General features: G+C 35.8%; 1 protein-coding gene across 1 annotated transcript in view; it reads right to left on the bottom strand.

The window, feature by feature from the left end:
• The window catches only part of KPNA3 (karyopherin subunit alpha 3), a 102,634-nt gene that overhangs the window by 34,759 nt on the left and 42,916 nt on the right, over positions 1-24,959 (bottom strand). Inside the window, exon 2 of the mRNA XM_045475428.1 lies at positions 16,586-16,630. Coding sequence (XP_045331384.1) covers positions 16,586-16,630 — 45 coding nt within the window. The remainder of the gene's footprint in view (positions 1-16,585; positions 16,631-24,959) is intronic.

Below are 24,959 nucleotides of genomic sequence, written 5' to 3'. Positions count from 1 at the left end.
AGTTGCCTAGATGGGAAAGAGTTTAATGCTCAAATGTTAAGGTCTGTATGCTTGTTGGGAATGTGGGGAAAGGGAATTCATTAGCATAAATGCCACCTACTTGCCAACATCTCATATTTAAATTCTTGCTATCTGGCTTTTACAAACAAAAATTCTCTTCTAGCAAATATATTTCTACATTTTATGGGATTTCAATTGTTTGTAATGGCAGCAACATATGCCATTTCACACATCACTGGATAAATCAATCTTCTTTTAAGTTTTTAGTTTGTTTATATAATTAAGTCTAAATAAATTAAAGTCTGAATGACTTCTAAAATCCTTTTCAATTTATAATTTCAAAGGCTGTACCACCTAGTCTTCAATACAATATTTACAGAAGTGTTTGATTATAACAGAAAGTTACTGAAGAGGTATTAATATTGATGTTAAAATTCAGATCAAATAGAAAGGTAAAACTGGAAATATATGTATACCTGAAGTTTTCTGGATTATCTGTACATCTACTTTTGTCCAATGTAAAAGCAAGCATCTTAAACAAACTGAGGCTTATACATACGCTAATATTAGATTACCTACCAACTTCTATTTATATCACAGCATAGTTTAGCAACTATTCAATCAATTCTACATCATTTTTAAATTAATGCATTTCACAAATATTAAAATCCATGCACTGATATTTTATAGTCTCAAGTGGCTCTCCACAAAATACTTATTTATAGTGGAAAAACTTGGCAGACAGCATCTTAACCAAGTGGCAAGGGTTAGCATGAGTAAAGAACAAATCCACATTGTGTGCCTTCCGGTCTGATGCACTGAGAAAACACCACTTGTATAGTATTCCTGACCAAAATCCCCACCACAACCACCACCACCACTGGAGGAAAATGAGACAAACCTAAACCTGCCATTCTACAAAAACTAGTCTGTACTCTTAAAAAACGTGTCATGAAAGATAAAAACTGAAGAACTGCCGGATTGGATGAGATTGGGGAAAAGTGACAAGTGCAACGTCTAATCCTGGACTGGATCTTAGATTCATAAGGACATTATTAGGAATTAGCAAAATATGAATTAGATCTATGGATCAGTAAATATTTATCTGTGTTAATTTGACAAATGCAATGTGGTTACATAGGAAAGTATATGTTTTTATGAAATATGAACTGACATATTAAGGGTAATGGGGCATTATGCCTGCAACTTAACTGGTTTAAGAAAAAGTGTGTGTATGTGTGTGTAAATCAGAGAGAGAGAGAGAGAATAAGGCAAATATAGAAAAAAGCTAACAAACAAGGAAGCTGGGTGTTGAGTGAAGAGTGCACAGTGTTTTTTGTACTACTGCAAATTTGAATTTCACAATTTAAGTTTGACATTGTTTCAAAACTTAAAAGCATCTATTCATTGTACTTCGTGATTTGTAACATGGTTAATTTTAAAATCTTTTATATGGCAATTTTAACATCTCTTGGAATTTATTTAAAAGTTTCCCTAAGTTCATCCCATTCTATTTTTATTGTTTTCTTCTAATTATTTTCCAGTCTGAATAATGAAGCCTCCAAAGGCCTTTCAGGAATCGTACTCTCTCCATTTCTCCAACTCCAACAGGTATTTCAGGCATAAAAGCAATACAAAGCATAAATATAGCTAAAGCCTCTCTAAACAACAATGCCTAAAGCAGGGATAGCATTTTATCATGACACATGATGTTTGCAGTCTTTTTGGGGGGGGGGGCGGGTAAGGAAGCTCATTTCTATACCTAATTTGCTAAGATTTTTTTTCTTTTACCTTTTCAGCCACAAATAGGTGCTTCATTTTATTAAACTGTGCTTCTTTTGCATCTATTGATATTGACATATGATTTTCCCCTTTCATCTGTAATGGGGTAAATTAATTGACTTTCTAATGTTAAACTTAGAACCTTGCAATGTAAAATTTACAAGTTTGTAAGACCTGGGATAAACTGTTCTTGAAATTTTTTTTAATTAAAAAAATGTTTTTAATGTTTATTTTTGAGAGAGGAGAGAGACAGAGTGCAGGCAGAGGAGGGGCAGAGAGAGACACACACACAGAATCTGAAGCAGGTTCCAGGTTCTGAGCTGTCAGCACAGAGCCAGACGTGGGGCTCGAACTCATGGATGGTGAAATCAAGACCTGAGCTGAAGTCAGATACTTAGCGACTGAGCCACTCAGGAGCCCCTCCTGAAAGTTTAAAGAGTTATTCTTTACTGGATTTAATTTACTAATATTTTATTTTGCATTTTTAAACCTATGTTCATAGGTGAAACTGGCTTATAAGCACCTTTTCTTATGCTGTCTTGGTCACATTCTCAACGTCATGGGTTTGCTAGCTTCACAGAACAAGTTGGGCAGCGTTCCCTCCTTACCTTCTCTAAAATCATTTAATAAGAAATTACCTGTTCTTTGAATGTTTGCTGGAGTTCTGTCTGCAAGATTACCTTTTCTTTTTCAGGAGGTTAGAAGAGGTTAAACATTTTTAGCTACTGAAATAATTTCTTTATTTTTAGAACTATTCAGGTTTTCATTTCTTCTTGAGTTAGCTGGGTAATTTTTTTTTTCCAGTAGGAAGTTGGTCATTTCAGCTAAGTTTTCAAATCTATTGGCAAAAAATTACTCATCATCAAATTGTGGCGCGCTGTCGGCAAAATGGCTGTAATTCCCCCTTCCAATGCCTCTGGATAGTCTGATCCTGCCCCTGCACTGATTCCAGGTATGGCTGTGTGACTTGCTTTGGCAATGAGACATTACTCAAACGTACTTGAAAACTGCTTACACATCTGAGGATGTCCTCTCTTGCTGCTCTTACAATTCTAAAACCACCATGTGAACACTGTGCTAGCCTGCTACAGGATGAGGCTATGTAGAAGGCAACCAAGGTCTCAGCCAATAGCCAGAAAGTTGTGTGAGATCATCTTTAGATCATCTAATCACCAGCTAACCCATCATCAATGAATGAGGGAACCCAGCAAATATCAGCTAAACTGGCCCAGACTAGAAGAACCACTCTGCCAACCCACAAAATTATTAGTTGAATAAAATGGCTATTGTTTTAAGCTACTTGGTTTTGGATTGGTTTATTACACAGCAAAAACTAAGTGATGTACTAATATTTTAAAACCTATGCCACATATACATTAATATGCCTTTTAAATTCCTATTATTATTTGTTCTATATCTCCACTTACTATAAACTTCTCTTGAGAAGTATCTTTTTAACTGTATTCAACAGGCTCTGACGTAATTATTTTTCCTATCGCTCATTTCTAGGTAATCATAATAGCCACTAGGATTTCTGTGATGGTCAAGGTTAGAAGTCCTTCCTTCCTTCCTTTCCTCCTTCCTCCCTCCCTCCCTTCCTTCATTTCTTTCTTTTCACACTATGAGGTTTTTGTAACTATCTTATTCCCAGATTTCTAATTTAACTGTATGGTGATCAGAGAATATAGTCTGCACAACACTCTGAAATTAACTGATATTTGCCTTATACCAGATTTTCTTGAAGTTTCTCAGTCCACAGGGTAGGCCAAATGAAATACCTAAATTTTTTTTTAATGTTTATTTGTTATTTTTGAGATAGAGAGACAGCAGGGGAGGGGATGAGAGAAAGGGAGACAGAGAATCCCAAGCAGGCTCTGTAGCTGTCTGTGCAGAGCCCAACATAGGGCTTAAACTCACAAACCCTGAGATCATGACCTGAGCTGAAACTAAGAGTTCAGCACGTAACACGTAACGGACTGAGCCACCCAGGTGCACCTAAATATCCTTCTCAAATAGTTAGGTGCAAACAACTTAATAGTCATTGGCAGGGGATTGAGGGGTTGTGGGGTTGGAGATTGTGTGGGGGGGTAGGGAAGCATATAAATTGAAAGGAAAAAATTTTATTTCACTCTTAAACAAAATATGTGATTAAACAAATGCAGTGAGATCTAATGTTTAAATCATAAGCTACCTCAATCAATCCCTAATAGTTCTGTGATATCTAAAAGATGTTAAATGTTGTGATGTTTCCCTTAAAATCTCACAATTTCCCAAATGTCCCTCTGGAGCCCCATGTTGCCTCAGTGCACTTTGGAAATTATAGCTTTATACTATCACAGAGCCATTTTTCAAGGGGTTTTATACATGTTTTTTAGAAAACACTTGCAAATTAAGTTATTTAACTTTTCTTTCCCCTATTAATTGGTGTGTTTATTACTGACAAGAAAATCTACCACAATGATTATGTCTTTAAGAAATTCTGCCTTGTAATTTTGTCAATTTTTGCTTTATATGTATTTGGACATACAGCACAACATTGAGTTGTGACTAACTTGTTCTGCGAGTGTTCCACAAGATAAGCAAACATTTCTAATACATTTTAATTTGGTAAATGAGTAGGGCGTGATGCCAAATGTCATGTGGTCACAACTGAGCCAATGGCTCTTCTCACTCTCTCAGTGTGGGATTGTGGGGAGATCATCTCCCATGCTTGGATGCTTGGTCTCAGGCCATGCTGCTTGGCAGAAATCAGTGATTTTTCAGAACGATGCAAGGTGCCCACAACTGGCACTAGTATATTTTTTGTCACTTCAAAGTACCAATGGACAGTCCTTTGCTTTTCCACCCAAGAGTAAGCTTAGGAATTCTTTGCTTCATTCTAGGTCAGACTGCCTGCAGATATAGACCCTTCTCTCTGCTGCTTATTGCCAGTTACATTAAGTACAGTATATGACAAGAGTTTATTAATACTGTAGTCAACATCCGTGAGAACATATATAATAGCCCCCATGCATAAAAAGGTTGAAAAGAAAGGCAGTAAGAAGGAGATGATTACAGTGGAAGTTAAGAATGAAATCATTGAGAAGTACGAAGTATGCAACTGGCCGAAACTGTAAGATTTTATAAGTCTGCATCTGCACCTTGTCTGCAGGGGAGGAGGAGAAAAAGGCGGAGGAAACTCTCACTTCAAATGAGATTAGAGATGTGTAAAATGTGGGAAACAGTGCAAAATTTTGTAGAAAACCACCACCTGAATAAGGCTATATAAAGCAGTGTGAGCAAAGAAGCTGTCTAATAACCATGCGATGTCACATTTCTACAAAATCCTGAAAAGGAAGCAAAAGCAAGTGTCATTGGATAGGTTTCTTGTTATAGTTGCATGAAAAGAAAAATATTCCATTGAGCCAATAGATAGTAGTGATTCTGTTACTTGATAGTGAAAGTCATCTACACAAACCCTCCTGTCTCCCTGACACCAGCCACGAAGGTTTTCAAAGGCAAGTGCAAGTTAATTTGTTTTTAAAGTTATTGTAGTTACTTAGTAAATTGTTTCTTTTATCAAAAATAAAGTAATGAATCCCACATTTGAACTGAAAGCATCCTAAGTAAGCCAAAATATCCTAGGGCATGAAAATCATACATTACTCTTTTTTTTTTTTTTTTTTTCAACGTTTATTTATTTTTGGGACAGAGTGAGACAGAGCATGAATGGGGGAGGGGCAGAGAGAGAGGGAGACACAGAATCGGAAACAGGCTCCAGGCTCTGAGCCATCAGCCCAGAGCCTGACGCGGGGCTCGAACTCACGGACCGCGAGATCGTGACCTGGCTGAAGTCGGACGCTTAACCGACTGCGCCACCCAGGCGCCCCTCATACATTACTCTTAATAAAAACTATGTATAAGCCAAGAACACATAATCCCTGGGCAGGTTTCTGGTGATTTAATTAAGCATTAAAGGGAGCTTCATCAAACCGGTAACTTAAACTGTCCCTTTACTTGACAATCTAGAGATTTTTACCCTCTTAAGACATTGTACTACAATAAATTCAGCATCCATAAAAGGCATCTCTTTCATCAAGTGGGAGGGGAGCTCAAAAGATATGGGAACGACCCTAGTTTCAACACCTACTTTATGTTCAATCTCTCTCTCTCACACACACACAAACACATGATCCATTTTTAAAGTTCCTTTAAAAACCTATTATTAATCTATTACCCAACTATATATTTAACCTATTTAGACTTTCTGTTTTCTGACTATTAGGGTTGAACTACAGGGAATGGCCACTTTGTATGTTAAAAAGGTTACTTACGAGCAATTTCTTAAGACTCACCTAGTATTTTCTGAGTTAACAAATTCTATACATTGATGTCTATATAAAGTTCTTTTTCATTCCCAAATTTCTCTCTTCATCTTGAAAAAGTACATTCTATATCTAAATTCTATACCTAAATCTGTGGAATAAGCAATCACTTTTTTTTTTTAAAGTTTATTTTGAGAGAGAGAGAGAGAGAGAGAGAGAGAGAGAGGGAGAGAATCCCAAGCAAGCTCCACACTGTCAGTACAGAGCCCAATGCAGGATTCAAACTCAAACTAACTGCTGGATCATGACCTGAAGCGAAGTCAGACACTTAACTGACTGAGACATCCCCAGCAATCACTTCTTAAACACGTTATGAAAAAAATATCTATCAGCCCCACTTTGAATGCAAAAGAATTAAATTTGTTTTTATCCAGCAATACATTCATTGTGTTAAACTCTTATCTAGCTTTAGTTCCTGTAAAATTAAAAATAAAATTACTTTTATTTCACAGAGCAGTAAATGAAGATACAGAGAACCTGGATAAATTAAATTATATACCTAGGAAATCTCAGATAAGATTTGAACCCAGGTTGTGGCTGGTTACAGAGCTGTTTCTTAGATATATTTTACTACTTGCTTTATTTATTTATTTATTTATTTATTTTTTATCTAAAGGCTTCTAAAGAAGTAGGAAAAAAGGCTCACAAGATAAGGCCTTCTCTTCAATATTAACATTTATGAAATGATACTACTGCTGTGCAGACATAAGGATAGTCACCCACAAGTTTTATAAGTTATATTTACATTTTGGCCACTCTGCTCAGTGTATTATACTCTGATTAATTTCTTTTAAACCAAAACACTACTGGTTCATCAATCAGGTAAAAATCTGACAATGTAACAGAAATTATTTTTCCTGAAGGATCACTTAGCTAATCTCATCAAACAACTGCTGCTTTCTTTTGGATTCTCATTTATTAATTCAAAGTTTTACATATGATCATTTCAACAGACATTGGAAAAGCATTTGACGAAAGTACAACATCCATTCATGACAAAAAAACCTCAACAAAGTAGGTTTAGAGGGAACATAATAAAGTCCATTTATGAAAAACCTACAGCTAACATTATCCTTAATAGGAAAAAACTGAGAGCTTTTCCTCTAAGGTCAGGAACAAGACAGGGATGTGTCCACTCTACCCACTTTCATTCAACATAGTGCTGCAAGTCCTAGGCACAGCAATCAGACAACAAAAAGAAATACAAGGCATCCAAACTGGTGAGGAAGAAGTAAAACTCACTCTTTGCAGATGAATGATACTCTGTATGGAAAATCTGAAAGATTCTACCAAAAAACTGTGAAAACTGGCAAATGACTCAGTAAAGTGGCAGGATACATAATCAACATACAGAAATCTGTTGCATTTCTATATACGAACAATGAAGCAGCAGAAAGAGAAATTAAGAAAAAACTCTCAGTTATAGCTGCACCCAAAATAACAAGATACCGAGGAATACACCTAACGAAAGAAGTGAAACACTGGTACTCTGAAAACTGTAAAAACACTGAAGAAAGAAACTGAAGGCGGGGCACCTGGGTGGCTCAGTCGGTTGAGTGTCCGACTTCGGCTCAGGTCACGATCTCAGAGTTTGTGAGTTCGAGCCCCGCGTCAGGCTCCGTGCTGACAGTTCAGAGCCTGGAGCCTGCTTCGGATTCTTTTTCTTTCTCTCTCTCTCCCCCCTCACCTGCTAGTGCTCTGTCTCTCTCAAAAATAAATAAACATAAAAAAAACCCAACAAAATACCAATAGCATTTTTCACACAACTAGAACAAACAATTCTAAAATTTGTATGGAACCACAAAAGACCCCAAATAGTCAAAGTAATCTTGAAAAAGAAAAGCAAAGCTGGAGGCATCACAATTCCAGACTTCAAGTTGTATTACAATGCTGTAGTCATCAAGACATTATGGTACTGGCACAAAAATAGACATATAGGTCAGCAGAAGAGAATAGAAAACCCAGTAATAAACCCACAACTATATGGTCAATTAATCTTTGACAAGGCAGGAAAGAATATCCAATGGGAAAAGGACAGTCTCTTCAACAAATGGTGCTGGGAAACTTGGACAGTAACATGCAAAAGAAACTGGATCACTTTCTTCACCAAACACAAAAATAAACTCAAAATGGGTTAAAGACCTAAATATGAGAACTGAAACCATAAGAATCCTAGAAGAGAACACAGGCAATAACCTCTTTGACATCAGCTATAAAAGCTTTTTTCTAGATATGTCTCCTGAGGCAAGGGAAACAAAAGCAAAAATAAACCTATTGGGCCTACATCAAAATAAAAGCTTCTACATAGTGAAGAAAACAATCAAGACTAAAAGGCAACCTACATACAGAATGGGAGAAGATATTTGTAAATGATATATTCAAAATATACAAAGAATTTACAAAACTCAATACCCCCAAGATAAATAATCCAATTAAAAAATGGGCAGGGGTGCCTGGGTGGCTCAGTAGGTTGAGCGTCCAACTTCGGCTCAGGTCATGATCTCACACTCTGTGAGTTCAGGCCCCGTGTCGGGCTCTGTGCTGACAGCTCAGAGCCTGGAGCCTACTTCGAATTCTGGGTCTCCTTCTCTCTGCCCCTCCCCCACTCATGCTCTGTTTCTCTCTCTCTCCTCTCTGTCAAAAATAAATAAACATTGGGGCGCCTGGGTGGCGCAGTCGGTTAAGCGTCCGACTTCAGCCAGGTCACGATCTCGCGGTCCGTGAGTTCGAGCCCCGCGTCGGGCTCTGGGCTGATGGCTCAGAGCCTGGAGCCTGTTTCCGATTCTGTGTCTCCCTCTCTCTCTGCCCCTCCCCCGTTCATGCTCTGTCTCTCTCTGTCCCCCCACCAAAAAAAAAAATAAAATAAATAAATAAATAAATAAACATTAAGAAAAAAAAAATTTTTTTAAATGGGCAGAAGACATAAACAGACATTTCTCCAAAGACATAACTATGGTCAACAGACACACGAAAAGGTGCTTGTCATCATTTATCATCAGGGAAATGCAAATCAAAACTTCAATGAGATATCACCTCACCCTGTTGGAATGGCTAAAATCAAAAACACAAAAAGAACAAGTGTTAGTAAGGAGGTGGAGAAAAAGGAACCCTTGTGCACTGTCAATGGGAATGAGAACTGGTATAGCCACTCTGGAAAACAGTATGGAGTTTCCTCAAGAAACTAAAAATAGATCTACCCTATAATCCAGCAATCACGCTAGTGGGTATTTACCTAAAGAATACAAAAACACTAATTCAAAGGGATATGTGGAACTCAACGTTTATCACAGCGTTCTTTACAATAGCCAAGATATGGAAACAGCCCAAATGTCCATTGATTGATGAATGGATAAAGAAGATACAGTATATGTATATATTATTCAGGCCTAAAAAGAATGAAGTCTTCCCATTTACAATGACATGGATGGAGCCAGAGAGTATTATGCTAAGCGAAATAATTCAGAGAAAGACAAATACCATATGATTTCCCTCATATGGTTTCATTTATAAAACAAATGAGCAAGAAGAAAAAAAGGAGACAGAGAGACAAACCAAGAAACAGACTCTTAATTATAGAGAACAAACTGATGGGTACCAGAGGGGAGGTGGAGAGGTGGAGGGGTTAAATAGGTGATGGGGATTAAGGACTGCGCTTGTGATGAGCATTCAGTTGTATGGAAGTGTTGAACCACTATATTGTACACCTGAAAGTTGTACAGTTTTACAACAGAAAGGTGTACATACACCTGAAAGTTAACTATATGTTAACTAACTGGAATTAAAAGAAAAAAGAAAAAAACTAATTCAGCATTAAAACCAATAACAGCATTTCATTAAGTTTTGATTGAGATAATTGTAAATTTGAATGCAGTTATACGAAACAACGCAGAAATCTCTAGCTCAGGTTCTCTTAATTAACATTTTGCAGAACTATAGTATAATATCACAACCAAGACATTGACACTGATATAATCCCTTGATCTTATTCAGATTTCCTGTCTTACTTGTATTCACTGTATGAAAGTTTTAAGTGTATTAAATCTATACAGTTTTATCACCTACACAGGTTCATATATCCATGATTTTAGTCAAAATACCGAACAGCTCCAAAAACAGAAGATGCCCTCCTGTTGCCTTTTTTTTTTTTTTTTTTCATTTTTTTTTTTTTTTCAACGTTTATTTATTTTTGGGACAGAGAGAGACAGAGCATGAACGGGGGAGGGGCAGAGAGAGAGGGAGACACAGAATCGGAAACAGGCTCCAGGCTCTGAGCCATCAGCCCAGAGCCTGACGCGGGGCTCGAACTCACGGACCGCGAGATCATGACCTGGCTGAAGTCGGACGCTTAACCGACTGCGCCACCCAGGTGCCCCCCTGTTGCCTTTTTATAAGCAAACAACCTCCCTCTCCCTGTATCTAACCCTTGGCAACCACTAATCTGCCCTTCATTCCTAAAATTTTGTCACTTCAAAAATGTTATATAAATGGAATCACACAGTATATAACCTTTTTGTGATGGGCTTTCTTTTGCCCAGCATAATTCCCTAAATATTTGTATAAGTTGTTGCATCTATTAACAGCTTGTTCCTTTTAATTGCAGAATGGCATTTCATGGCAAAGACATGCTAAAGTTTAACCAATTACCCTTTAAAGACATCTGGGTTGGTCCCAGGTTATGGCTATTCCAAAATAAAGCTGTTACAAACATTCATGTACAGGTTTTGTATGAATACCAGTTTTCATATCTCTGGAATAAATGAGTAGGAGTATAACTGGTGGTTATATAGCAGCTACATGTTTTCCAGAGTGATTATACCATTCCACATTCTCATCAGCAACATATGATTTAACCAATTTATCTGCATCTTCACTAGCTTTTCATGTTGTCATTATTGTTTATTTTAGCCATTCTGATAGATGCTTGCTTAGTTGGTTTTAATCCATAGTTCTCTGATGGCTAATCATGTATTAATAATCATCATCATCATAAGTACCATCTGTATATATCCTTCACTGAAATATCTCTTCCATCTTTGCCCATTTTCTAATTAGACTCTTTTTTGTTTTTTGATTTTTTTAATACTAACATTTAAGAGTTCATTATATATGCTAGATACTAGTCCTGTATTGGATGTGTGTTTTCTTCTTGCCTCTAGTTTTTATTTTCATCTTCTTCACATGGGTTTTCACAGAATAAAATTTTTTAATTTGTTAAGCTCCAACTTTCTTTTTATGGATTATGCTTTTGTGGTCAACTATAAAAACTCTTTGCCTGGCTCTGGATCCTGAAAATTTCCCTCCATTTATAGTTTTATGTTTTACATTTAAATCTAGGATCCATTTTGTGTTTTTGCATAGGTGTGACAATTAAGTTGAGGTTATTTATTTATTTATTTATTTATTTATTTTTGCTCATGAATTTCCAACTGTTCTAGTACCATTTGCTAAAAATGATATTCTTCCTCCATTGAATTGGTTTCGTGCCTGCTAAAAGTAACTTGAGTGTCTTTGTGTGGATTTGTTTCTGGGTTTTATCTTCTGTTCCATTGATAAATGTGTCCAAGAGCCTTAGTATTGGGTAGAGCAATTGCTTCTATGTTATTCTTTGTCAGGATTGTTTTAGGTTTGTAGAGTCTGTGCCTTTCCATATACATTTCCGAATAAGCTGGTCTGGTCTACAAAAAGACTTTGGTGGAATTTTGATAAAAACTCCCTTAAACCAATAGATCAGAGAATAGGCATCTTTACTATGATGAATTTTCCAGTTCATGACCACAGTATACATCTCTCCATTTACTTAAGTCTTACTTGATTTCTTCCATCAGCATTTTATAATATTCACCATACATATCCTATACATGTTTTGTTAATGTATAACAAAGTATTTTATTTTCTTCAGAGTGGCTATAAATGGTATTGTGCTTTTAATTTTGGTTTCTGCATGTTCATTGTTAGCATATATAAGTGATAGACTTTTACATGTTAATCTTGTTTCTGTGACTTTGCTGAACTCAGTTATTAATTCTAGGAGCTTTTTTGCAGATTCTATATTAAATAAGAGCAGTAAGAATAGGCATCCTGCCTTGTTCTCAGATCTTAGGGGGAAACCATTCAGTCTTTTCACCATTAAGTATGATGTTAGCTGTAGGTTTTTTTGCAGATGTTCTTTATCAAGTTGATCAAGTTCTAGGGGCACCTGGGTGGCTCAGTCGGTTAAGCATCCAACTTTGGCTCAGGTCATGATCTCACGGTTCATGAATTTGAACTCCGCATTGGGCTCTTTGCTGACAGCCTGAAGCCTGGAGCCTGCTTCAGATTCTGTGTCTCCCTCTCTCTCTGCCCTTCCCCAGCTTGTGCTCTCTTTTAAAAATAAAAAATAAAATTAAAAAAAAGTTGAGCAAGTTCTATCTGCAATGTATCAAGAGTTATATCAAGAATGAGTGTTGGATTTTGTCAAATGCTTTTTCTGTATCAACTGATATGATAATATAAATTTTCTTTATTATCTTGTTAATATAGGGAAATTAGGGTTTTTTTAAAAAAGATATTTTACTAAAAGGTCAAACAAAACAATTGTACTGTATCTGATTAGTGAAAGTGTGGCATTTTGGTGGTGGTTTTCATTATGTTAAGAACTTAATGTGCCCCACCCCCAGATCTAATGACAATAAAATCCTATGGGATATCTAACTGATAAGTCACCAAGAGAAGATTATATAAAGTTTAATATAATTTGCCAAAGTTAAAAATGCCAGTGATAGGCTCTGGATGGATTTTCAACTCATGAGGCATTATTCACTGAACAAACATTTATATTGAGAGGCATTATAGCATAATGGTTAAGAGCTTTCCCATTTATCAGCTGTGTGATTTTAGGCAAGTTATTTAATTCCTATGTGACTCTGTTTACAACATGATCTAAAACAGAAGTACAGACCTCTGTGTAAGTGTTGATGCATAAGTACCTAATTAAATAGGAAAGTAAAATATCAAGGAGGTAAAGGCAAAAAAGTTCAGAGAAAAAAAATTTGAGGCCAGTAAAACACTACATATTAATAACTAGAATTCATCTTTAATCTGACAGAGCAGTATCAATGTTATTCAAAGTATAGTCCTTAGGGGCGCCTGGGTGGCTCAGTCAGTTAAGCATCCGACTTCGGCTCAGGTCATGATCTCACGGTCCGTGGGTTCGAGCCCTGCATCGGGCTCTGTGCTGGCAGCTCAGAGCCTGGAGCCTGTTTCAGATTCTGTGTCTCCCTCTCTCTCTGCCCCTCCCCTGTTCACGCTCTGTCTCTGTCTCAAGAATAAATAAACATTAAAAAAAAAAAAAAAAAAAAAACAAAGTACAGTCCTTGGACTGGCTAAGATTTTCTCAAACTCTATGTTACAGGTCTGCCCCAAAATATGGAGATTTTGCCAGAAATCGATTGTCAAACTATACACATTGTTTATTTACATTATTTATTTATTTAGGCAGAAGGATTTTTTTGGAAAAGGAAGCAGTCAGTCCCTTGTTATTATTTTGACATAAGCTCCCTAACTTGTCACACATTAGGACTTTTGAGTAGCACTGTTCTGTAGCTATAGTATTTTTTCTTGAAAATTCAATAAATTATTTAAATACACAGAAAATTTTAAGATATCATAATCAATTTCATTCTTGAAAATTAGCATTTAATGAGTATGAACTATTGGTCCAGAATTTGACTAGGCATTTAGGGATGGGCTGGGAGAGAGATTTGGGAGTACTAGCAGTGGGGGAATGTGGTTATTACCTTCACTTAAGATGATTACAATCTAATAAAAATAGAGCTCATCTATGAAACTCTGGAAACTAGCTTTCTTGTATTAACAAGAATCTCCATGTCATTAATGACAATGCTGTGATTTTCTCCTTAATGGAGCTATAGAGATAGCAAGGCTAGAAGTAGACAGACACTCTGACCATAAAGAATAAAGGAATCTTCTCTTGAAGGGCTCTCCATACCTCTACAGAATGGTATCAAAATCAATTAAGCTTTGTTTGAAGTTTAGGCTTTGTTTCAGGAACTGTTCACATTCTGGGGCTTACTCAGGGAATTCTGAAATGTGAAGTAAGGAAATTTCTTGAGATTTCCTTAATTAATTTCATTTTTGGTCCTTCTAGAAGAATTTCTAGGAACTAATTCTAGTAACCGGAAAGGAATAATTCTTTTTTAGGAATAAAAAGAATAAGAGGACTCTAAGGCAAACAAAGTGGATATTAAAAAAGATGTACTGTGACAAGCAAGAAATTTTAATTCTATAAATTAAATACAGAAGACAGTACAACTATAGAAGAAGGAACAAACAACCAAATATTAAGACAAGTGAATAGCTTAAATTAATAAGCATATTTGAAGGGCTAAAAAGCTTAAAACAAGAGGAGGATTCTGAATAATACCAGGACCAATATAAAAGTTTTGAGTTGTATTCCAAGCATGAAAATTTAAGGGAAAGTAAAGGCCCACATCTGAGGATAGCTGGTATAATGTTAACAGATGTTTTATTCCTACCATTCCTACTGTCTCTATTAAGAAGAATGATCTTCACATCATGAATGAAAAACCAGACACAAAAGGACACTTACTGTTCTATTTACATAAAGTTCAAACTATGCAAAATAATCTATAATATTAAATATCAGGATAATGGTTACCCTTGGGGGAAAGGAGTAACTTGGAAGGAGCCTTGGAATACAAGTAATGTTCTTTCTTGATCCAGAAGCTTATTATACAGATAACTGTATAACAGTTCACTTTGTGAAAACTCATCAAGCTTAAGATGTGTTGACTTTTTTTTTATTAAAAAAATTTTTTTTTTAATGTTTTATTTATTTTTAAGACAGAGAGAGACAGAGTATGAGTGGGGATGGGGCAGAGAGAGAGGGAGACACAGAATCTAAAGCAGTCTCCAGGCTGTGAGCTGTCAGCACAGAGCCCGATGTGGGGCTCAAACTCACGAACTGTGAGATCATGACCTGAGCCGAAGTCGGACGCTCAACCAACTGAGCCACCCGGGGGGGCCCCTGACTTTTTTCTATGTGTGTTATATGCTAATAAAAAGTTTAAAAGAAAAGGAAAAAAAAAAAAAAAAAAGAAGCTAGGTACAAAGTGTTAAGACTGGCAAGGAGCCTACCTCACTCTTTATTTAGCTAGTTGACTTCTCTGGTCCAAATGAACCAAGGATGTGAAAAAACTTGAAAATATAATTGCCAAATCACTGTTGTTAATTGGTAAGTATCTTTGAAGAGGTTAAGGAGTTGAAATAACACTGGATTTAGCAAGCATTTTTCAATTGTAATAAAGATTGGGGGGACGGGTTGCAGGAGAATGAATTTCAGTAACTATATACTATTTATGAGCATAAACCATTGATGCTGGGTAAAAATTCATGACCCAAAATGGGTATTAAATAAATACATATTAAGTACATAAATGCACAGGTCTATTTAGTTTTAGTGACTGGGAGAGTGTTACTCTCAGAATCAAGACTTTCCTTCTCTTTAAAACAAAAATTTTAAGATGATAATTTTAATTTAGGAATTTCAGGAGTGAAGAAAAGGATCTAACCTAAAACAAACACAGAGATTTGAATATAAGTTCCAAAATATATTTTTTTTAAATGTACACATAATATAGAGAACTAGTTATGTGTATTTTTTTTTAAGTTTTTATTTTATTTATTTATTTTGAGACAGAGCCGGCACAAGTGGGGGAGGGGCAGAGAGACAGAGAGAGAGAGAGAGAGAGAGAGAGAGAGAGACAGAGAATCCCAAGCAGGCTCCTCGTTGTCAGCACAGTGTCCAATGCGGGGCTCATACTCATGAACCTGAGCCAAAACCAAGAGTTGGATGCTTAACCAACTAACCTACCTAGGTGCCCAATTATGTGTATTTTCTTGATTGGCAACTGAAATATTTGCTTCAAATAAAATGTGCTTGCATGAAAACACAGTATCATAAAGGTAACTCTAAAGTCCTCCAAAAAAAATAGATGAAAATACAATAAAGTTTAACAGCAGTTGCATTTAATTGGTAAGATATAAGGTTATTCTACTTTTATTTTTCTAAAGAATCTTGAACAAGTATGTATAACTTTTACACGAAGAAGGTGGAGGAATCCTGTCTGGCACATAGCCTAAAAAAAAGAGGATATTAAGTAAAGACCCACAAGAGTATCTAATTTCATCAGATGTGACAATTTCAGTGCTGGCATTAAAGTACTTCACACAGTACATAGCACCTCAATAAATGAAAGCTTTCAATATATACCATTATAAACTATTTAATGATGTATATGCTGTGTGGTTTAGGGTGATCACTAATTTGCACAGTATTTTCATTATTCAAGTCATACAGAATTTTAAAAATCAGAAAAATCTCCTATTTACTTTCTGTTTCTGTTACTTTACTTTCTTACCTTTCGCAGTTCAACTGTCACTTCATTTCGGTGTCTTCGCATTGTCTAAAAAGAAAAATAAAGAATATTTAAGTACCTAAATATTGACACTGCTAGTAGATACGTTAAGGTCTTAGGCATTTAATATTTAAAAAATTTTTTAGAAGTAATTGCTCTTTAAGGGTTAAGGATTGGTCAGTTTTAGACTTTGAATGAACTATAGGAGGTTAAAAAGCCAAAACTCCTGTCTATTTTACTGGATATCTGTTGGTTAATTTGGGGGGGAACATGAGGTGGGGCTTGGCTGCCTAGAATTCATTCCCCTTTCCTAACTGCACCCAGGTTTCTCTGTGGAATTATATATCCTCTGCTGTAGACCGCCCTGATGGAACTGCCTATTAAAGTGTCTCACTCTGTCCTTGTTTTGAATAGGGCATGAGACCAAAACCATGCCAGCAGAACTCTCTCCCTCATAACTCTGAACCCTGAGCAAAGTGGAAAGGAAAAAAAAAGAGTAGGCTCTATTCCCAGTTCTCAGGTGTTGCTACTCATTCTATGAACTACCCATATGTTTCCAAAAAATTGTTTTTCCTTAAATCAGCCAGAGTTGGTTTTTGTTGTTTACAACCAATGAAATCTATCTCAAATGATTCATGTTTTAAAAAAGTAAAGAACTCATTGTCATGGCCTTAAAACCACATGAAAAGGAAAATAAATTTGGGATAGATATTTTGTATCAAAAGGCAAACAAGTATCCTTTTTTTTTAAATGTTTATTTGTTTTGAGAGAGAGAGCACACAGACAGGAGAAGGGCAGAGAAAAAAGGAGAGAGAATCCCAAGCAGGCTCCATGCTGACATGGGGCTCAATCTCAGAACCATGAGGTCATGACCTGAGACGAAATCAAGAATCGGAACAGATTGAGCCACCCAGGTGCCCCCAAAGAAGTATCCTTCGAAGTTTACTGAGAGGCTCCATCAGCCATGTCTTATCAGGAATGACTGAAATGATTAGATATCCCCTCTCTCCCTTGATATGCTGATACAATGAATTATTTTATTACATATGTAAGTATGTAAAATCCTTACAGTTTTGGAATAAAGGCTACATAAAGGTTACATGGTCATGGTATATTATTATAATATATTGCCAGACTCAGTATGCTACTATTTTATTTGATAATTCTTTTGTATGGTATCGCTGTCAAGTTTTCTTAAATTGCAGTGATAAATTCTCCTTTGGGGAGAAACCCCATGAAAATCAAATTATAAAGCTTGCTAAATATACCGAAATATTAATCTAAACTTATGCTTAAATATAGATACATATTAAATGTAAACAAAACTGCCAAACAAAATTCAAATTAGTAGCATTCATTTAATGTAATGAAATGATGCACTGATAAAATTATTACCACTATTAGGGTTCAACAGTAGAAAGACAGCCTTGAATCTAATTCTATACTATGTTTCTGTGTTTTGACTTTAATAGTATTAATACAGAGACTGCTTAACACACAGACTGCTTCATATATTTATCATAAAGAATGGTAATAAATGTTGAGCAATCTTCAAATACTAACATTAATTTGATAACTCTAAATTGTCTTGATTCACTGAAGATTAGAACTATACTGCTGTTAAAATTTATTTGCCTACATGAATATCTAATTCAACTGTTACTGGAATGGAGAAGAAAAAAATATCTTTTTTTTTTTTTTAATTGGTTTCAGGAGTAGAATTTAGTGATTCATCACTTACATATAACACCTAGTGCTTATCACAAGTGCCCGCCTTAATGCCCATCACCCAATTAGCCTACTTCCCCCTACCTACCTCCTCTCCAGCAACCCTTGGTTTGTTGTCTATAATTAAGAATGTCTATGGTTTGCCTCCCTGTTTTTATCTTACTTTATTAGAAAAAAATATTTTAATTGCAATAACAACTACACTTGTTTATAAACTGTTATGATAGGAATACAACAAAAAAGATCCAGGCAACATATCCCTTAAAAAATATGATCAAGTTAATGCTATATTGTAATTCACATCAAAATACTTCAGGATCCATAGGAGTAGTGAGTCAACTTCTGAAGTTCCCTAAATTAAGAATCCACACTTCACAGTGGGTTAGCTAGCATTTAAAGCACCCATATCAGAAGTTAGCTCCCAGTTAATAAGTGCTTCGAATACCAACATCTGAATTTAGGGAGTGGTTTGTTAATCAGTATAAAAGAGATATTGGAAATCGCTTTTTATTGCCAAAATGGAATTGTTCAAGATATACAGACTGGTTAGGAATGTTGTGCAGGTGCCTTGATTCTTACTTGTCTGCAGTTTAAGAATCTGGAAAGCCCTGCAGTCTGTCTTCAGAGAGGTTTTTGAATCCCTTTGATCCTATATCCCACACCTTCTAGGAGGATTTTGTCACCTAACCCTAATCAGTTCTTTATGGTGTATGCTTACAGATGAAGTTTTACTGCAAGGTGGTAACTGCTTGCTAATACGTGTTTGTGTAAGTGGCAGAATTCTAAAGCTTGTTTTATTATAACGTAACACACTGGTAGTAAAATTTCTAAGGAAAATACATATATTATCTCACCTATCTCTAATAGTTAAAGGCCTCCTACTCATCCAAAAGAACCATATGTATGTAAAATAGCCAAATGGCTTAGATCAGTTAGCCACAGGTACTGACTACTATGTACACGCTGAAAGTACCATTGAGTTAGTCATGACTTGTTCCGTTCTCTGAATTACAGAAGAGGCTCCACTTTGGGTCTCTTTCTTTCATTCTTCTGAAGTTGATGGCATCTACTCTCATGTCTTCAATTTCTGTTTGATGACCACTCTCAAAATATCTATCTTTAGCTCAACCCTCTTGCCTGAGCTCCAATCTGTAAGAGTAATATTCACTCACTCACCAAAAATTTACTGAATTCATCTAAAACGCACCAGGCAATATGCCTGCAACTAGGACAAGTATAGAATTTACAGCCTAGTACAGTGGTCAGCAAACTACAGCCTATGGCCCAAATCTGATTGCTGTCTGTTTTTTTGTAGGGCCCGACAGGAATGGTTTTATACTTTTAAGTGGTTATATCATAAATGATACTAAGTATCCACATAATATCCTTATTTTTTTATCTTTAAATTTTTTGTAATGTTTATTTACTTTTGAGAGAGAGCGAGAGACAGAGTATGAGCAGGGGCAGAGAGAGGGAGACACAGAATCCAAAGCAGACTCCAGGCTCTGAGCTGCCAGCACAGACCCCAGCACGGGGCTCGAGCCCACGGACCCTGAGATCATGACCTGAGCCAAAGTCAGATGCTTGACCAACTGAGCCACCCAGGTGCCCCACAATATCTTTTTTTTTTTGTCTCTTGGCTCCCAAAACCTTCAATATTTACCATCTGTCTGTCCTTTTAAGAAAAAGTTTGTGAACAGTTGGTCTAGTAAAAAACATAGGATTAATAAGCAGTAATACAAATGTGTTAAATGTTAAGATAGGAAAGTAAATAAAGTTCTATATCAGAAGGAAACATATCAGAGAATCAGGAAAAAGCTCCCTGAAGAAATTAAATATGTCTGTATGTGTGTTTGGGGGTAGAGGATAGATTGTTGCAAGGCCTCACATCCAGGATGCTTACAAATATCGTAATAGCTGGTCCCTCTTGTCCCTTTACTCCTCACCTCTCAAAAAAATACCTTCCCCCTAAAAAATTACTCTTCCATGAATATTCCCAATATTAGGAAAAAGTACCATCATCCAAACAGTTGTAAGAACCCCTATCTTGGGAGATCATCCATGTCTACGCAGTCTCTCACTCTTTGTTATCCAACAAGTCACCAAAATAGGATTCAAACCTTCTAGCTCCACTGCCATTATCCTAGACTAAGCCACTATCATCTCACCTGGTTCACCACAATAGCTAGTGTACTTGTGTTGTCCTTCTCTTGAATAAAACTTCTCAATGAAGTTTTTAATCACCTGCCATCTCCTACCTCACACAAAAAAGGGAAAAATGTTACCAGGACAGCCAAACCAAAATCCCAAGGACAAAATCTACAAAATTGGGTGACAGGGTATCCCCTTGAATTCTCAAATACAAGCAGGATCTGGTTAAATCGCCAACTGTAGGACTCACATGGTATCAGCATATATATAGAAGGAAACAGAAGGATAGAAGTAATATAATAGGGTAAATGAAGGACTTGAAGCCAGAAACCCCAAATCACAAATCACTAGAGTCTAGAAAGGCAATTTGAGAATAGCTACAAATGGAAAAGATCTTTTGTATATACCAATACTATAAAGTAGGAAAAGTAAGGCTCTAGATTCAAAAACTAAGGACTGAAATCCCCCTTCTTGGGCGAAGCCCTAAACTGAAAAGAATTTCTGGGAGCAGAATACCAAGTGAGCAACACAGGCACAATGAAGCAAAGAAAAGGAGGGTCCAGATATAAGTGGGTTAATGAAACAGATCTCAGAACACAGGAAGCCAAATACTTCTTATCATTTCATAAAAATCAACAGAGGAAGGGGTATAGATAGGGCGGTAAAGGAGACAAACTATCCTGACCAACCTCTTGCTCCAAAAAGTTCAGGAAAGCCTATTATAAAATGAACAACAGAAAAGGATTGGGGTCAAATCCCATGTCATAAGAAATGGGAAAATAAGGAGCAGAACGTTGACACTAAAAGTTTGCTACCAAAAAGCCATACCTATAAAACATAAAAATTATATCCAAGATAATGTGAAATAACATTTTATATCAGAATTAGAAAAACTCAGAATTAGAAAAACTTAGAAATCAGGAAACAATTTGAAGTAAAAGAAATAAATTATTTCAGAAAGGAAACCTAACCAAGAATAATCATGAGATTCAATACACAATAGATAATGCTTAAGAGACAAAGAATGTGCAAATAAATTTTTAAATCCAAAAGAAATGAAGGTGAGGGGTGTGTGGCTGGCTCAGTTGGTAGAGCATGTGACTCTTGATCTTGAGGTTGAAATTTCGATCCCCACATCGGATGTAGAGATTGCTTAAAAATAAAATCTTAAAAAAAAACAAACAAACCAGAAATGAAGGTGAAAATTATTAGAATGAAAGTGACAATAAAGTTAAGCAAAGATCCTAAATACACATAAGGAGTCTTCAAAGAAGAAAACCAAAGCAATGAAATACAGCAAATATTAAAAACTATAATTAAAGGGACGCCTGGATGGCTCAGTCAGTCAAGCATCCGACTTCAGCTCAGGTCATAATCTCAGGGTCCGTGGAATCGAGCCCCATGTCGGGCTCTGTGCTGACAGCTCAGAGCTTACTTCGAATTCTGCGTCTCCCTCTCTCTCTGCCCCTCTTCTGCTCATGCTCTCTGTCTCAAAAATAAACATTAAAAAAAAAAAAAAAAAAAAACTATAAAGAGAAAAAAGTCCTGCAACTAGAAGTCTTGAAATTAAATATTGAAAGAGTACACCAATGCCTGGGAAATCAACTGAGAAAAACCAATACTAAGATATATTACAAAAACAAATGGATTTCCAAAAAGGAAAAAAAGAAAGAAAGAAAGAAAGAAAGAAAGAAAGAAAGAAAGAAAGAAAGAAAGAAAGAAAGAAAGAAAAAATGCCTCTGGGCATTAGACCAAAAAAATCTAGCAATTTATAAGGTAGATCTAATAAATCAGTTCAATAAGGTCACAGAATACAACATAAAAACACAAAAATCAATTGTATGTCTATATACTAGGAATAAACACATGGGCACCAAAATTAAAAATACACCCAGTATCCTTTATAATCTCTCAAAAAATACTTAAGTATAAACCTAACGATACATGTATAGGACATACATGTGGAAAGCTACACAACACTGATGAAGGAATTCAAAGATCTAAAACAATAGAGAGACATATTATATTCATGGATTAGTAGACTCAATTTGGTAAACACGTCAATTCTCCCCACAATAACATACAGATTTAACCCAATTCCGCTCAAAATCTCAACAACATTCTTTGTACATACAGAAAACAGTGTTCTAAAATTTATATAGAAAGGCAAAGTAATATGAAGAGCTAAAACAATTTTTAAATTTTTTTTAGTGTTTATTTTATTTTAGAGACCAAGAGAGACAGAGCATGAGTGGGGGAGGGGCAGGGAGAGAGAGAGAGAGAGAGAGAGAGAGAGAGAGAGATACAGAATCCAAAGCAGGCTCCAGGCTCTGAGCTGTCAGCACACAGCCTGACACGGGGCTCAAACTTGTCAACCATGAGATCATGACGTGAGCTGAAGTCGGATGCTCATCCAACTGAACCACCCAGGCGCTCCAAACAATTTTTAAAAAGAAGAAAGTGGAAGGGACCAGTCTATCCAATTTCAAGATTACACAGCTCTAGTAAACACTGTGTGATACTGGTGGATCAATGGAACAGGATTAAAAACAAAAACAAAATAGACCTATACAAATATGCTCAAACTGATTTTTGACAAAGGGTAAAAGTAATTCAGTAAAGGAAAGACAGACTTTTCAACAAATGGTGCTGGAACAGGTAGACACTGCCAGACAAAATATATGAATCTCAACTTAAGTCACATATACTACACAAAAATTAATATAAAATGAGATCACATTTAAGTGTAAAACTATAATGCTGTTAGAAAAAAAATCTCTGGGATCTAGAGCAAGGCAAAGAGTTCTTAAACTTGACCTTAAAAGCATGATGCATAAAGAAATAACTGGTAAATTGGACCTCATCAAAATTGAAACATGTTGCTCTGAGAAAGCCCCCATGTGAAGGGGATAAAAAGCTATAGACTGGGGAAAAAAAATTGCAAACAACATATCTAATAAAGGGCTAACATCTAGAATATATAGAGAATTCTCAAAGCTAATTAGACAATCAATTAAATTAGAAAATGGGCAAAAGAAATGAACACACATTTTTATCAAAGAGGATATACAGATGGCCAAGAAGCACAAGAAAAGATGTTCAATGTCATTTGCCATTAGGGGAATGCAAATTAAAACCACAATGAGATATTACTATACATCTATCAGAATAGCTAAAATAAACAACTGTGACAACACCAAATGTTAGTGAGTATGTGGAAAAACTCATACATTGCTAGTGGAATCGTAAAATGGTACACCTATTAGGAAAACAGTTTCTTAAAAAACTAAACATGAAGATACCACAGTACACAGCAACTGCACTTCTAGATATTTCTCCCAGAGAAATGAAAACTTATGTTCACAAAAAATCTGTAAATAAATATTTACAACAGCCTTATTCATAAAAAAACCCAAACCTGGAAACACCCCAGGTATCCTTCATATAGTTTATATGGAGTTTTGGTTATATAGTTTAACCACACTACATATCATGTAGTATTACCAAACAGTAAAAAGAAATGAACTATTGAGACAAACAACTTGAACGAATCTCCAGGGAATTATGCTAAGAGAAAAAAAAAAGCTAATCCCAAAAGGTTACATACCATATGATTCCATTTATATAACATTTTTGAAGTAACAAAATTACAGAAAAGGAGATTAGTGGTTGCCAGGGATTAAAGGTGGGGGGCAGGGATGGGAAGGAGGGAGAATGGCTACTAATTGGCAACAAGAGAGAGCCTTGTGATAGAAATGTTTTATATTTTCACTGTATAAATATCAACATTTTACTATAATGTTACAAGATGTTATCACTGGGGGAAACTGGGTACAGGGTACATAGGTATTTCTCTGTATTATGTTTTACAATTTCATGTGAAGCTATAACTATCTCACAATAATGGCCAATTTTTAAAAACTTTTTTAAAAAGGACATACTTGACATCAGATGCTGAGGAAAAGGGAAAGAGGTCACAACCAATGTCAATGCACATAATAGGGAATCAACAGATAACTGTAACTTAAAAGGGGGGGAGCTAAATGATGCTAACCACTGTAACAAATATACAAACTTTCCAAAATTCCAAAAAGTAAACTAAAAAATTGTAAATAAAACAGATCCCATATAAGTATCTTACACAAAAATAAATGGGAATAGGGAGGAAATAGGGTAAAGAGCTCAAGGAAATGAGGCTACCCTTTGTCTTCACAAGCATATGAAAATGCATCACACACATGTATGAGAAAATTAAACTTAAAGAAAAGCAATTCCTAAAAATAAAAGATTAAAAAAATTAATGAACCTAAATATGTATCCACATGGCGACACAGTTACACTATCCCACATAACTTTTCAAGATAGTAATTTGTATATGCCCAGTCAACCCAAAGACGAGGTAAGCACAAAGAAAACTCTACACTTTTTTCAGCAATTCTACTACTGGTTATCGTCTTGAGATTATTCTTACCCTGTTGTGTACGTATCTGCAATAAAA

Source organism: Leopardus geoffroyi, chromosome A1, assembly GCF_018350155.1.
Source record: "Leopardus geoffroyi isolate Oge1 chromosome A1, O.geoffroyi_Oge1_pat1.0, whole genome shotgun sequence".
Taxonomy (NCBI): Eukaryota; Metazoa; Chordata; class Mammalia; order Carnivora; family Felidae; genus Leopardus; species Leopardus geoffroyi.
This window is presented reverse-complemented; position numbering and strand designations above follow the sequence as displayed.